Raw genomic sequence first — 17,081 nt, 5'->3', positions numbered from 1 at the left:
ACAGATTCACAAAGTTTAGGGGTACATCTTCCACTCTTCCTGCCTGCCCCGCTCCCAGGCACCTAGAGTCTAGAATCTCTAGCCCAGAGGATCCTGAGTTCAGAGTCTACTTTGCCTTAAAATGAGCAGTCAAGCCTAGAATGTTCTTTCTGAAAAATTAAACAATTATTCCTTTTAGAAGGCGGAAGCCTGTCTGTTTTTAAAGCCAAATATGATGCGTTTACTTTAACAAGTCTCCATAGTGACAACTTTGGTCACCGCCACCTCAAGTCTGGAACCAGCATCTAGGAGAAAATTTGGAGGTCTCAGGACATGGCACCAAACTGTCAGGTCAGGAGACCAGTAGGCACCTTGGAAGGACAAAAGGAGCGCACAGTTACAGTAGAAACAGAACTCCTTATCGGTGATGTTTGTCCTTAAACAAGGAATTCCGTGTTTTCCTGAGAAGGTAAATATGAAAAGTTTATTAGCCCTGAGATGACTCACTGAAACGCACCCAGAGTAGCTGTATGTTCACTGGGAGACCCCCACTGGCATTGCAGGCTGTAAATTATGGTCATTCCTAAGAGGTAACAAGAGAGGTTCTGTCAGCTGTGCGATTACTTTGTTTTGGCAGGACACTTTGGAGTCAAGAAAACATTGGCTGGGGTTCAAGGCCAAGACTTTGGATCAGCTGCCTCCATAATTTTTCAGAAATGTGATGACTGTTCCTCAAGAAATAGTTTCCTAAGAAAGCTGCAGGAATGTCTTCTGTACATGTTCAAATGGGATTTAAAGAATGAAGCCCTTGGGGACTGACCAGTTCAACTGAGTTACCATGGGCTTCTCAAGCAAGGGGTGAGAAGGCCAGGTCACATCAGGAATCGTGCTCACCAAGTGGAGTGAAAGAATTAGCGATTTTCATTGAGATAAGGCATGCCTGGACTTTGTATCTTCTACATGATATATGAGAACAGCAATATAAAATCTACTGAGGTTACCCAGATAGATCTTCTCTCTTCGAGTTCTGTGTTAAACTAACAGTGTACTACGCTTCCTACGCTTCTCCATATCCTGTTTGGATGTAATAATTGTAAAAAGGAGAATCATGTGAACATCTCACTGGCCCCCAGCCCTCCAGAGGGCCACTGGGTGCACTCACTCTTTCTTGCCTATTCATAGTCCTTGATTTATATAGCAGAAAGAGTCATTCATACTTTAAAAATTCAGGTAATCATTGCAGTTTGAATACCCGAGTCTATGGCTTGGTGTGAAGAACATTCCCTGCTCTTTTTTATTTAGCATAACATTGCATCTATGTAAACACTGTATTAATACTGTATATTGGGTTCGTCAACAGAAACATTTACAATGTACCTGAGTTCCTAAGAGAAAAGAAGATAAAGTTTGGGTTGTTGGAGGTTAGGTATGAAATTGAGAGTCGAATATTGAGTCAGAAATTCCATCACGGAAGCATAGACACGATGCCTGAGGAGGACTGAGCAAGCTTAGCTGTGAGGGCAGAGAGAGGAAAATGCCGGTCCTTTGAGGCAGTAGCTGGGCCATGCAGATAATAACCTGAAAATTCGCTTATTATCAGCTATTGCAGTCATTTTATTGATTTTATAAGAATAAAATTAAGTATATTAAAAACACCATTTGCTCTCTAAGAGATTAAAGAAAGATGGTAGCCGGTCTCTGAGAGTTTACATAGTTCACACAAATGGTTTCCAAGATGGAGGCTGATGATGGATTTCTCATTCTATTTAGGAAATTATATTCACTTGTCTTGGGGAAGCCTGTAAAAATTTCTCTGCTCCACTATGAGTGTGCTTAGATCGTTTCTACACTAGAATACAATATTTAAAATGTCACAAGAGGGCTTCCCTGGTGGCGCAGTGGTTGAGAGTCCGCCTGCCGATGCAGGGGACACAGGTTCGTGCCCCGGTCCGGGAAGATCCCACGTGCCGTGGAGCGGCTGGGCCCGTGAGCCATAGCCGCTGAGCCTGCGCGTCCGGAGCCTGTGCTCCGCAACGGGAGAGGCCACAACAGTGAGAGGCCCGCGTACCGCAAAAATAAAATAAAATGTCACAAGATAGTGTTATGCAAATGGTATGGACTGAGATCTTACTTGGAAGGCCTACTATATTTCAATTGTTTTGAATTGAGTTATTTATTTATTTATTTATTTTATTTATTTATTTTGTTTTTGGCTCTGTTGGGTCTTCGTTGCTGCATGCGGGCTTTCTCTAGTTGCGGTGCGCAGGCATCTCATAGCAGTGGCTCGTCTTTGTTGTGGAGTACAGGCTCTAGGCATGTGGACTTCAGTAGTTGTGGCACACAGGGGCTCAGTAGTTGTGGCTCGCGGGCTCTAGAGCGCCGGCTCAGTTGTGGCACACGAGTTTACTTGCTCCGTGGCATGTGGGATCTTCCTGGACTGGGGATTGAACCCATGTCCCCTGCATTGGGAGGAGGATTCTTAACCACTGCACCACCAGGGAAGTCCCTTGAATTGGATTTTTATTTTCTATATTTTTTATCATGTTGCCAAATTTATCATGTGTGCCACATGGTGAGTGAGGGTGGGTGTACATTTAAAGAGGTGGGAGAGTCTAAAAAGTTCAACAACGAAGCTTCCAATTATTAGATCCCCAGGGATTCTCATCCTTTTGTGCCATTCTCCCTTTGCCATCCCACAACTTGCAATCCATACACAAACCTCACTAAAATACTAAGGGTTTCTTGTGAGACAACAATTTGGGAATATTAGCTGAGGCCGCAAAAACATTTTCATATTTTAAGGATTTCTGTTATAAGAATCGAAATCTTTGCTCTCTCAGCAGACCCTTAGGGCAGAACTCACTCCAGGGCTCTTGTTAAGCTGGGAAGTTCATCCTAACACTCAAGATTCTTTTTAGGGTCTGAGGTGTCTTTCATCCGCTAGTATAAAAAAAGCACTAGACTTTTGAAGCCCTGGGTTCTAGACCTGAGATTATTGTTTGTCAACTGTGAGATTTTGAACAGATCATTTAACTTCTCAGAACATCAATTTCTTTATCTGTGAAAGAGAAGTGTCATTGTTGGGTTGAGTTCTGGGTTCACCTACTAGGAAGACAAGAATGGCAGACGGTGGTGTGCTGGTGAGCATTTAACAACCGTGTCTCTGAAGGGAATGTGCTGTGGTTTGGAGTGTTTGTTGATTTCCGTGGTGTAAATACTCGTACCATGGCCCATTTCTAGCTACCTGTGCGACGTCGCTGAAGGTGGAGCTGAGAAGAGATGTACTGTAGCAAGCACACCATTATTTTGTATTTCCGTACAGACACCTTACAGATAATGAAAATAACCTCAAATGCATAGGTAATGGGAAAATGTAGTAATTAGAAAGTGATGGTTCGAGTCTTTATTTCCTTTGCTTTTAATAAAATTTATTTGATTGTGATCTAGTTTTTAAGAATGGCTTTGTTTGCGTACCAGCTCACGGAGTTCCTGAAAATGTAATAACTTGTTCTTACAAGCCAGTAGGAGCCAGCTCCGGCACACCACCAGTGGGTTTGGTTTCTTTATATGACAGAGATGAACCAGAGAATGACAATTCATTCTTAAATAAAATCTAAGAAAGGCTTTCAGCCAAGGCTCACTTGAATGAGAAGATATAGGATCTTGGTTGGGTAGAAATGAGAATAAAATGGAAAAAGCATCCACAGTGATATGCAGGACTTGGGCACCAGGGGCTGTTCTTTTTTCTCTTAAGTCAGAGCAGCTAAGTTTAAAAGGGCTTAAAGTAAGAAAAAACAGTTTCAGTGTGATGGTTTGGAAGGACACACTAAGTGGAGGTCTCTAATGTGTTGTCACATTATTGTCACTATCCTTATTGTTGTTATTATAGTAAGCTGATAAGTAGTGATCTGTCTCACTATAGAAGCTGCTTGTAAGGTAGCTAAGAGTTCAGCATTGGGGACTGGTTTTGAGAAACAGCTATGAAACCTTTGAAGGAAAGAGCTTCAGTCTGAGATGTTTGTTCTGCCAACGGTTTTGGTTTGAAGATGACTTAATCATGACTAGTCAGAATGTGAGGGATCGCTCAAAGAAGGGCAAAGATAGACTATTAAGAGTCTGGGCTGTCCTAGAGAACGGACTTGAGGTTATGGGGAGGGGGAAGGGTGAGCTGTGACGGGACGAGAGAGAGTCATGGACATATACACACTAACAAACGTAGTAAGGTAGATAGCTAGTGGGAAGCAGCCGCATGGCACAGGGATATTGGCTCGGTGCTTTGTGACCGCCTGGAGGGGTGGGATGGGGAGGGTGGGAGGGAGGTAGACGCAGGGGGGAGGAGATGTAGGAACATGTGTATGTGTATAACTGATTCACTTTGTTATAGAGCAGAAACTAATACACCACTGTAAAGCAATTATACCCCAATAAAGATGTTAAAAAAAAAAAAAAAGAAAGAGTCTGGGCTGGGACACAGGTTTTGTGTGGCCCTTAAAAGAATCAGCCAGCAGGGATTTACTCAAAAAATATCTCTAAGCTCCTGGGATACACAAAGGGGGGAAGGCTGGCCCAGAAGACAAGATACAGTCTCGTGTAACAATGAATAAACAAGCGGACATTTTGTAATTCCATCAGACAACAGACTTTGTTTCTAGACTGGTGGATTTCAGGAATTTCAACCGTTATTTGCCAACTTTTTATTTTGTCTAATAAAGACATTAAAAAAAAACAAAAACTGGGGCTTCCCTGGTGGTGCAGTGGTTAAGAATCCGCCTGCCAATGCAGGGCACACGGGTTCGATCCCTGGTCCGGGAAGATCTCACATGCTGCAGAGCAACTAATCTCTTGCACCACTACTACTGAGCCTGCACTCTGGAGCCTGTGGGCCACAACTACTGAGCCCGCATGCCACAACTACTGAGCCCGCATGCTGCAACTACTGAAGCCTGCGCACCTAGAGCCTGTGCTCTGCAACAAGAGAAGCCACCGCAATGAGAAGCCCACGCACCACAACGCAGAGTAGCCCCCTCTCGCCGCAACTAAAGAAAGCCCGCGCGCAGCAATGAAGACCCAACACAGCCAAAAAAAAAAAAAAAAAAAACCCACTACTAGCGTCACTACCATTTTATAATAGAAAAGGTATTTTTTTCACAACTCAGACACAAAATCACTAAGTTATAATCTCAGAAGAAGAGCCAGTGCTTTAAATACTGAATCAACTTGTGTTTATGAACATTTCCCTATTATTGTCCTAATATTTCTTATTTCAGCACAAACTGGTAAAACTCCATGGATTGACACAAGTCTGCAAATGGTATTGATACTTGGGAACCTCTGAGCTACAGTGCTAAATTCTGCTATAAACATACTATCCTTTTCTTATCATAGTGGTTGATGTGTGGTAGGACGAGAGGTGACAGAGGATTAAAGGTGGAGGGTCTTTGGGGGTCTTGTAGACATACTGAGGACATTAGGACACCGAGGGTGCCTCTGGTGTGTTTTAGAGGGAGGAGAGCTCGGGTTCTAGAACAGACTTGCTACTTTCACGCCTTGGTGCTGTCATGTCCTTACTGGGGATCAGGGCAAGGTGTTGAAGCAGTCTGTGTCTCAGAGGTGACCACAGAGCCAGCCTCGTAGGGCTGTGGTGGGATACAGGACTGTGTAAGATACAGGACTTAGAACAGCCTCTGGCAGAGGGTCTGTGCAACAGACGCAAGCTATTGCAGCTGCTCTGTGCCAGGAACCTCACAGCCACAATCTTGGTACCCCCCAGCATCCTCATCTATGAAATGAGGATAAGGTTGGAAGGATGCATGTCTACCGCAAGGTTCATGGCAAAAAGACCCCACGTCTTCTGTTTGGGACCAGGCTTGACACCAGGAACCCAAGAACTTGAGGCAATAAGTAAAGCTGTCTCATGAAAATAGTAACAGCTCCAGTTTATTGAGCTGCTGCTGCATATCAGACATCGCTTGAACCCTACAAAGTAGTTAATATTCTCCTGATTGTACAAAGGACGAAACTGAGGCTGAGCGAGGCCTGTGGTTTGCTGGGCCCCAGAGCTAGTAAACAGAAAAGCAGGAATTTAAGCTCTGGAGTCCTCCTTGTGGGAGGACATTTAAGAATATCCCAGTTTTAAGAAAATTTCACAAAGCAGAAAGATTATGGATTGAGTATTAACATTACAAAACTACATGGAGTCTCTTTGGGTAATAATTCCCCTGGGGCGGGAAATATTTTATTTTGGAATCACTTAGCACTTGACAAAGATGATACAGGAAGAGAAACAAATCTAAAGTGTCAGAGAAATCTTTGAAGACCAGCAGCTTGGAAGTTATGACGTTGAAAAGATAAGTAAGGTGGCAGTAGAAGAAATGGGGCAAAGGTCCACGTGATTGTCCAGTTAGCTGTACGTGCAGAGTTTGCAAGCCCCGAAGCCCTGATGTAAATCAGAAAACTGGGTGTAAGAACATCGAGAGTGTGGGGATCTGGCAAACTGGAGAGCATTTGCCCCATCCAAACACATCCAAATTCCTTTTGTTCTTTTTTTTCCTTTCTAAACACTGGCTGGCCAAACAAAACACATCTGCAGACCACCCATTCGTAACCCCTGCGACAACAAATGCCACAAAATAGAGTAGCGCTCATCCGAGGCGAGGGTGGATGAGGAAGCTTACAGAGGAGTTGGGATGTGAACTGCAGATAAAGGATGGATGGACCTGATTAGAAAGCAAAGGGTTTTCCAGGTGGGAGGAACAGTGGGAATAAAACGTTGCTGGCAGGAAAGTGCAGGGAAAGTTTAGTGGATGACAAGTAAATCAATTTGAGTAAGTCAATTTCAGCATAATTTGACTGAACAAGGAATAGTGAATAATAAGCAATAAAGGAAGACTGAGGGGGTAGGGCTGTGACACCAGGAACCGAATATGGAAGCTGACCTCTGAGGATTGGGAGTCATTATAGGTTACTGAACAAGAGAGAAGCATTAGGGCTTCCCTGGTGGCGCAGTGGTTGAGAGTCCGCCTGCCAATGCAGGGGACACGGGTTCGTGCCCCAGTCTGGGAAGATCCCACATGCCGCGGAGCGGCTGGGCCCGTGAGCCATGGCCGCTGAGCCTGCGCGTCCAGAGCCTGTGCTCTGCAACGGGAGAGGCCACGACAGTGAGAGGCCCACATACTACAAAAAAAAAAAAAGAGAGAAAGAGAAGCATTATCACAGCAGTATTTTAGGGAGACTGACATGGCAGTGGTGAGACAAATGAGTTAAAAGAGGAGAGCTTAGAAATAAGAGTTAGGAGGCTGCTCCCTGCTAATTTGGGGTGAGGTTTAGATAAAGGCCTGGTTTGGCGGCAGTAAACATGGAGAGGCAGAGATGGATGAGAATCTGATTGGTTGTGGAGAGTGAAAAGGGCGCGAGGTCTACTAATCGAGACTGAACTGACCACGAGCCACGGGATTCAGCAGTTTGGCATGGCCGTCGCTACGGCCACCGGTCTGCCTTCAAACCCCAGCCCTGCCGCCTAGTAGCTGGGAGGCCTTGGGCAAGTTACTTAGCCTCTCTGTGCCTCTAAGGTGAGGAGGTTGACCGTAGTCCTGCTTCGTAGGGGTGACGTATGGATAACCATGTCTGGTGAAATAAACGAGCACAGTTTAGGTGCTTGGCGCAGTCTTGCCATGTAGGGAGCTCCCCATAAATAGCCACTGGGGTTGGATTGAGATGGGCGCACGCTCCTTCTCCTTCTTCATTCTCCTTCCGAATAAAACGCTGAGAACAGTCATCAAGGGTATACGACTAAGACACCAGGGGGCCAGCTCTATTTAGATAGGGCCTCTTGCAGGATTTTCGCCTGAAAGCATAAAATACCTTTGACGGCACCCACGACGGCCACAGCTGGGGGAGCACAGCTCTCACGCACAGCTGGGGCTTCTCAAGCATTTGATGGAACTGGTCCACCCCCGCCAGAGGGTGCCCAGCACTGGCGCCTGCAAGAAGGGATGTGGAGGAGGGGCCGCAGCCTGGAATGCAGCCTCCCAGACCTGCCTCACCCGACCCTCTGCACTGTGGCGGGCTTTCCAGAAAAGCGCTCTGTCTTCGTCTGGTCTCTGGGGCCACTAGGTCCCATGGGGAGAAGCCCCACAAGCACCAGGGATTTCATGGCTTTGATGAGGTCACTTTCCAGTAGGCAGCAGGATGCCTGGTCTCTCTTGGCCCACTGGAGTGGCCGTGGAAAAAGAACCCCCTTTTGTCTACACTGGAAAATCCGCCCCCATCCACTAACACACTTATGAGGTGCCGCTGTTGCGTTTGGGACAAAATCCCGGCTTTCTCAGGGGAGGCCTGGGGTGAGGGCAGCCCCTGGTGGGAAAGATGTTCTTTAGGGCACACGAGAGTCCCTCATGTTGCAGGGGAGAACGTACTGCTCTGACTGATCACAGCTGCTAGCGTCATTGCCCAGGGGGGATGAGGTCCAGGGAGCGGTCCTTAAGGTCCTCTCAGCCAGTGGCGGAAATCAGGATGTGTGTGGCAGGTGTGACACACTGGTCCAGCTGAGGAGAAAACAGATTTGAATGAAACTGCTCACGCCCTCTGAGAGCTTCATCACTGTCCCCTCCTGTCCCTTGTCTGGACCTTTTGGCGGGTGGGGGAGACAGTGTACGGAAAAGGGACCTCTTTCTCTTCATAGTCTCTCATCTCATCCTCTAAGAAGGCAGGACTAGGTGTCATCAAGCCAAATTGCCTTGAAAAGGCTCAAAAATGGCCAGCTGAGAGTTTTGTCTCCTTATCCAAGGAAACAGGAGAGTGTGGTAATCGTTCTTTTGAATGCTTCACTGTGTGGCAAGTTTGAAGTCCTCCCAGCAGGCTGATGAACTCGGCACTATGATTATCCCCATTGTCACACAGGTTACACAGCCGCAAGGATCAGAGTCAGGATATAAACCCCAGGAGTCTGGCTCCACTGTGTCTTCGTCTATGAAATGGGAATGATAGGGCTTTGGCAGCTATGACAGGGATGCACAAAGCCTGCAAAAGGAATTATTTTTCGTGGTTCTAGTTTGATGATAATAGATCGCTTATTAAATTGCTAATTTTTTAAAGATCCGCAGCCATTGGTACCTCTCCCAATAGTAGATGCTATTTAAGTCAACCTCAGAAGCCCATGATTTAGGGTTAGGGTGAGGCCCTAAATCAATGGTTTTTGGAGCTCCCAAGGGTTCTTCCAGGGACATACCTCCCGCTAGTTGCAGTCGTGAGGCATCTTTAGCCTATTGTGGGGTGTTGGGTGTTCATGAAGAAATTCAAAATGGGTAGGATGTGGAATGGAAAGATTCAGGGAGGCCATGGTCCCCAAAGTGATGTAGGAAAGTAGTGATAATACTCTGTGCTATGGACTGAATGTTTATGTCCCCCTTAAAATTCATATGTTGAAGTCCAAACCCCAGTGTGGCTGTATTTGCCTCCAAGGAAGCAATTAAGGTTAAACGAGGTCATAAAGATGGGGCCCCATCATAGGATTAGTGTCCTTATAAGAAGAGACACCAAAGAGCCTCCCTCCTCCCTCTCTCTCTCTCTACGCACACACACACACACACACACACACACACACACACACACACACACACACACACACACACACACACACACACACACACGACAGGCCATGTGAGGATGCAGGAAGAAGCCAGCCATTTACAAGCCAGGAGGAAAGCCCTCATCAGGAACCAAACTTTCCAGAACTGTGAGAAATACATTTCTGTTGTATAAGCCCGAGCCTATGGTATTTTGTTACAACAGCCCAAGTAGACTGAGACACCTGTGCTTCCTGGAGGTTTCCTGGCCCCGCCCTTCATTCCTGCCAGGACCCAACCTCCAACCCTAGAGTCAGCATCCTGATGCAGAACCTTCTCAAACTCCAGTACCCAATGTGTCATTGGTGGTATTGCCAGGGGACCTCACTGGCGGTGGCAACAGCAGCAGCAGGGCCCGGGACACATTGATCCAACCCTGAGGATTGCTATGTGTTTCTTGGGCTTAAAGTAAATCATGACTAACTTCCCAGAGAGTGAAGCAGCTTTTTACAAGCCAGAGTCACCTGTAGATGCTCCAGGCTATTGACTTGTTTAGTACCCTAGAAACTGAGGAGCTCTTTAGAGTGACAAAACTGACTTGAGACCTCTTCAGAGTGGGCAAGGCACATAATAATATGAGGCCAACGTGGAGCTATGTGGTGTCCTCAAGCTGTGGAGACTCAGGATATCATTCACAAAGATTTCTCCCCTTACCTGCCAATTCAAGGTTTGCTCCTCATTTTAATAATATATTCTTTTCTTATTTCTGCAAATTTCCCTGTCCTGGGAAGAAATTCGTGAGTTCTTTCATGGGTACCATTCAGACAGCACAATTCATCCCATCTGCTAATTAATCTTTTACTTAAACTGGTCCTAGGAGACCAGAAAGTCCTCGGAGAATATGGATATGTGCAGTGTATGTTGGTTGAATTATAAACAGGAAAAGGTTTCTGTGGGACGTATTTTTTTAATGAGAACACATTGTTATACTGTGAGCATGTGGCATTCTTGCTTAACAGAAACATTTACAAGAACACATACACATTTATATCCAAACACCAAATGAAGATATCTTAACTGACCAATTTGCACCAGAAATAAAATATATTATACAAAACAGGGGTTATATCCACAGTCATTAACTCTCGTTTTCTACACAAAACAACAATAAATTAAATCACATTATATGCAGATAGTTCTACTTACATTCGAATAATAAACTGTATGTAGCTGTCAGCTTTTACTTTTACTTTTCTACCAGACTCATGGTAGGTATGTACTGTTCGGTAGTCCTATATAGTAAATTATCAGTGAATAATATGGCCCAGAAGACAAGGGCTGCAGAAGTAATCCCCCACGTGTCTGTTCTGTGTCCTCTTGAATTCAATTATGCACCATGCACAGGGAACAAAACTCAGATTCCCAGGACCCAGCAGAAAGATCTGCAAACTCACAGCATCTCCAGGCTGTTATGGGCACCTCATTGCTGTCTTGTAGGACACACCACACTGAACATTTTAAGATCTTGGCATTGAATAATAAATAGGATAGCCTGTCTCAAAATCCAAATTTTCCTCTTTCTCAACCTTCTCTGAGCAATTATTATGTGCTATGACAGCTTTGTTCTCCTAGCAAATAGAATACACTTTGGTAGCCTATGTTGTGACTTACCCTGGTGAATGGGCTCTTTATTCCTTGCACGTAGAAATTTAGGTCTTTAAACATGTGAATCAAAGCAATGCAGCACTGTAGCTAACTCTTAATACTGCTTGTTCAAATATGTCCCCTAGGAATCATCCCACACCTGATACATCAAAGAGTTATTGTAATATATGGATTTTTACTTCTGAGACTCAGCTCCCACTGAAACCCCTTCACTGTGTTTGAAGTGGCTTAAAATATGAACATCAACAGCATCAGCTGGTTTAGAATTGCTTTGCCTTTGGTAGGAATTAACATTAGTGGTTAATGAGAAATTTGAACAAACTGCAATCCAGCACCTTTCGAAAGTCGATTTAATCCTGGAGTCTAGCTATGGGGGCACACCTGCAAGCTCTACATGCTGAAAACCGAAGCCAGGTTTGTTGGAGCATATGCACATCAGAGGCTTGAACTGCCCTGGGAGCACGTGGTCAAGTTAGGTAAGGGTTCTGATCAAAAGCCAGCTACATTCTTACAGCCAGCACATGGTCTTCTTTCCCCCTGAGGAAGCATGGAGGTACTCACAAGCTGCTACCTGCATGGCACGATGCTGTTGCATCTTTGGAGCCATGGTGGACAGTGGAAAGGGTGTTGGCGGGAGGGGCGGTAAAGATGCTGGCAGCTGGCAACACTACCCTCTTCTGTTTCTTTCGGAAGAGCTTGATCCTGATTCTTCTTGCTGGGTGTGTCCCAAGCTTCTTACTGAAGAGGAGCTAAATTATAGGTTATTCTATAGTTCTAAAGATCAACTGAAAAAGAAACAGATTCCTCTGAACAGCGCCACCTCATTCTCTGTGCTTCCGCACTGCCCCCCAAACATACTCCATGTTATTAGTTTCCACTTTTTCTACTGAAGAAGAAACTCAGCTCGTCTTCAGCTTCCTTATGAAGCACTGAACCACACGGCATAACTAAACCAACCCCATGAAACGTAGACCGAGGGACCTGATTTTGGTTGGTGTTTGGCTTTATGACTGCATCCACTTAGGATCCGAATGCTTTGTGTCCCAAGAAGCATAGGTATGTGTTCCTTTCAGTTTATAAACACTCCCTTAATACCAGCGGCATAATATTCTATTTGGTCTCCTAAGAGACTTCCACAAACAGCTACTTTATGCTCACTCACAAGAAGGTGGTCAGCCCACTGGACCTACTCCGAATTCCTGTCTCTGTCTGTATAAGGTCTATACAATGGCCTTACTTTCACGGTCAACGGCAAATCTCACACTCCCAAAATCGGCGGCAAGCAGAAGTAAAGTGGTCAGTTAGGGGAGCAAAGGGCACAGGTGCCTTGAATAAGTGAATGATACCAGGAGCATGTGATTAGGGAGAAGTGCTTGACATTCCAAAGCAAAAGACTTTGAATTTACGGAAGACGAGAAAAGGAGGCATTAACTTTCCCTACCTTTCTCCCCTTCCTCCATTAAATATAGCTTCTGAGGTGTAAAGAACCATTTTAAAGCCTGTGGAACCATGTCTGCAGTTCAGGAAAGGACAAGCTGATGGTTCTTCCTAGAAATGTAGTGTTTATAGGGACTTCCTTGTGGAGCCTGTGGTCATTCTGGGGGAAGCTCCACACTCTACACAGAAAGTTCTTCCTGGATAGAAGTGATCACCTAGAGAAAGCTTTTATTTCTGAGTCCAGAAAAGAAAAAATCTAAGATGATGATGATGACCATAAAAACCTATACTTATTTCCAACACCAAGAGTATACACACAAAAAGTATATACTCATTCTGACCTGTATCAATGTCAGCTTATGTTTGGCCAGATAAGAAAATACTGATAAAGTATCCCTTTTGAAATCTGAACGCCCTGGAGTTCAGGATAATAATTTATGAACGATTTAAGAACTAAAGTCCTATTTATTTTACCATATGATATGTGGCTACTGGTGAAGTTGCCCCATGAATAACTAGTTGTCAAACATGTTAGCAGTTAGGAATTTCAATCCCGATTTATAACCTCCAGAAGTCTTAACCCAGGGTAACCTTGGGCCAAACACCTACACTTTTAGCAAACGTTTCCCAACTTAAGGGAGCTTTAAAAACTTAATAGAGTTTTGTAACTCATGTGACAATTTCAAGGAAGAAAGGATAGCAAACAGACATGTAAATAAACAATCTTAAGAACACTAGAATCACTTTAAGATTGGAAGAGAATGGCGTCCAAATACCAGAAACCTCATGATTTGCTCTACCATTTTTTTTTTTTTTTTTTGCAGTACGCAGGCCTCTCACTGTTGTGGCCTTTCCCGTTGCGGAGCACAGGCTCCGGACGCGCAGGCCCAGCGGCCATGGCTCACGGGCCCAGCCGCTCCACGGCATGTGGGATCCTCCCGGACTGGGGCACAAACCCGTGTCCCCCGCATTGGCAGGTGGACTCTCAACCACTGCGCCACCAGGGAAGCCCTGCTCTACCATTTTTAAAAGACTAAATTCTCACTTAAAATTTTTAAGATTTTACCTGGGAATATAATATTAAGTTTAGAACTATTCCTCTACCTGAAGTAGAAATAAAAGATATTTGCTTTAAAAAGGTTAGCGTTAACAGTCCCTATATAAATTCTAGAAAGGTTAGAAATGTTTCTACCCAAAGACTGCAGTCAGGTAAGAGTGTTTTTTCCCTGTAATAAGCACATAGGCTCAAAATTTTAATGTTTTTTTACAAACACAAGATAATAGAGAATGAGTATCTCTAAAATACGTGGAAAACATCACTGAAAAACATAAATGAGAGAGAAATAGTCTCTCAACTCACAAAAATAAGATGGATGCAACTCTTCCATTCTGTTTTCACGTTGAGTCCTGAGATGTTACACGCGTCACTTTCCTGGATTTTACTTCCCAAACTGTCTTCCTGTGTCAGAATTTCTGGCGCTGGCCTCTCTTGCCTGCTTTTTCCATCCTGTTTTGAATTCAGCACTTTTTCATTTGCACCCAGCATGGAGAACTACAACATAGTCCCTTGAGTTGATCAGAGTTCATTCTTTTATCATGTTCTCCAACTGCCTGCGTTCCATTTTTAAACAATAGAGGGGGAATGTGCCTCACGCAGAAATAATCCATTCACTTTGGCTGAAGTAGGAGTGGCGGACACCTCCAGGGAAGCAAGCTCAGGCCAACTTCAGGACACGCGGCTCTCACTCGCCCTGCCTCACCTCCACCATTACCAGTGTGAGCCACAGCCTCCATCACTACCTAGGAATTGCTCCAATTCTGATATTCCCCTATTTTCTTAAACTGCCCCATTTTCCTCCTATAGATGGTCTTTTCCAGACATTAAGATAATTTTTAAAACTATTTTCCGGCTGCTCAAAACATTATTGAGGAAAGACCCTCGTGACGTCATGATAAGATGGGACAGTGATCTGGCAACTTTCCATTCTTCCCTCATTGTCTATTTTCTCCACAAATTATACATGAAAGCGGCAACCTGAGTTTAAACCTATGAGCAGAGTACTAGGCACAAAGTAGAGATTTGGTATATACTTATTCAACCCTGTCCAAATTCCTCATATCCCTACGCCTGTTACATGGGTTACTAGTGGATGACTGCAAGCCTCTCTGGAGTTTACTAAAAGGGAATATAGTAGCTATTTAGATTCCCTCTTTTAACCAAAATTGTCATTGTGAATTTTGGTAAAATGTCATCTATTAAATGTATCGTTTCTGTGCTTACTGTCAAGTTCTAACTCTATAAAGTTCTTCTTGAGAAAAAAGGACCGCCTCCCTTTTATAAAACCTGACTTAATTCTATTAAATTTCATCCTTGGTCTTGACACTCATCACTGGCCAGAACTGGAAGGAGTCTATCCCTAAAACAAGTTGCATTTAAAACAGGTAAATTGATGTATTCCTGTAGAGTCTATAATCTAAGTACATTTCCAGATCTCTGTAATTAAAGCAGCAATTCGTATTGGGCTACAGCCACGGGGAAGAGGAAAAGAGGGAGAAAAAGAGAGGCATCTTTCATCATTATTGGTTTGTTGTACACTTTACCCATGCTTTTAAAATAGAAGTGAAATTTAATCTTCAAAATGAAAAAATAGACACATTTTCTAATAGTAAAATATAAGATTAAAATACTTAAAAATAAAGTGTTAGTGTGAAATAGGGCTTTTTTATATTAAAAAATGAAACATCTTAGATTTGCTTTTCTTGTATAAATCCTCTTAACTTATTAATAGTTACAACTTTCCAGAGTAGCTTTTATGAGACGCTGAAGGAGACAGGGGGCAGGGGGGGATTCTTTTTCGAGATATGAAGTCAGGACCTGAATGTATACATCGGACAGAGCAGTTTTCAACTTCAGATCTGTCCACCAGCCCTAGAGAAAGGAATGATGTATTTCCTACCTTGAGACTTTTCATTACGTTTTCTTCTTCTTGGGGTTAAATTCTTTTCAAGGATATTCTACTTGTAAAAATTATTTTATTCTAGCTATAAAACATCTCATTTAAGAAAAACACATTTTATAGCCTTGCATAAAATCCCCGCAAAAGCCATCAAGATATGGAGACATCAGACCTTCAAAACATAAATCTGATCATGTGCCCTTGAAATAGTATGAACATTGAACAAAGTGACGTTATATTCTTATATTTGTTTGTCACGAGATGAAAGGCCGGGAGGCATATGGTGATTAATAACAGTTCCTGAGCTTCTAAAGAAATTTTACAACGAAATGACTAACTGCTTAAAAGAATGAGTTTTTCAAGAGCGCCCCTTCTGTTCCATTGATGTTTTTCATCCCATTTATCTCCTTAAAGAATCTCAAGCCAAAAGAATAGGCTTCCTTTTAAGCCACCGAAAAATGGGATCTGATGGAATCTTCCCGTAACTCCCGATGTTTTCCAACGTTGCTTTCTTCTTGCTGGTTACGCCTCTCAATGGTTATTCTGTATTTCTTCCTGGGTAAAGGGAAAGCGAATGTAGTAATAAAACCTCGCTTGGCTACAAAATACTATGGTTTCTCTTACAAAGAATGCCCTCAAGGGACATCTGGGTTTGGGTTAATAAATGAGAAGTGACACAATATGAAACCCTGGTCAAAGATTAAAGTAGTGTGCCCTAAGGCATTGTGCCCTTATTCAAGGAGGAAAATTGGCCTGCTTTCCCAGACGCCATAGAACAAGCCTTCCCCTTCTTCCCTGGGTGCCTCGTGGGTTAAGTCTTGTCTATTCTGCCACAGAAGCTCTCCCCAGCTCCCAGGATATGCCCTAGATAAAGATCAGATGAAGCGTACAGGAATACAATTGTCCCCACAAAGAGTCACATACACCCGCAGTTACAGTTCCATACAGAAATGAAAAAAATCATGGTCCACTGACTTAAGAATAAGCCACAAACTCAACCACCAAAGATTGCAGAGGAATGAACAGGTCTCAAGATGCGAAACTATCGGTATCTTGAACACACATAAATATTACAACTTTACAAGACTCGGGGCTTAACCACAGTGGTCACTAAGCATGTGGGTTCTCAAATACTGAGCACAGATGTCCTGAGAGCATAGGCTGCTTGGAGCCACTACGTCCTCTACAGAAGGTGAGCCCAGCACCTGTTTCTAAACTGGAGGAAGCCGGAGACTGGGGAAGTTGATTCTCCCTTTGTCCAGATTCCCTCTCCACTTTTGCATGTGGTGGGCGGTAGGAATGGGGTCAGAATATTTGTAAGTCAAAGACAGCAGTGGTTCTGTGGCCCATAGGGGGAGGCAATAGAAACCTTGACCCACTGCCTGGTATGCTAACCCACTGACCACCAAACCAGCATCACACCAAAGGAATGGCTCAGTTCTTCTCACCACATGCTTTTTGGGTAAGAGCAAGATAGGCA

General features: G+C 44.0%; 1 protein-coding gene across 1 annotated transcript in view; it reads right to left on the bottom strand.

Moving 5' to 3' along the window:
- Positions 1–14,795: 14,795 nt before the first annotated feature.
- The window catches only part of NPR3 (natriuretic peptide receptor 3), a 64,887-nt gene continuing 62,601 nt past the window's right edge, over positions 14,796–17,081 (bottom strand). Inside the window, exon 8 of the mRNA XM_079918272.1 lies at positions 14,796–16,156. Within this exon, the coding sequence (XP_079774398.1) occupies positions 16,045–16,156 (112 nt within the window). The 3' untranslated portion in view covers positions 14,796–16,044. The remainder of the gene's footprint in view (positions 16,157–17,081) is intronic.

The sequence above is a fragment of the Stenella coeruleoalba genome (assembly GCF_951394435.1).
Source record: "Stenella coeruleoalba genome assembly, chromosome: 3".
NCBI classification, from domain to species: Eukaryota; Metazoa; Chordata; class Mammalia; order Artiodactyla; family Delphinidae; genus Stenella; species Stenella coeruleoalba.
This window is presented reverse-complemented; position numbering and strand designations above follow the sequence as displayed.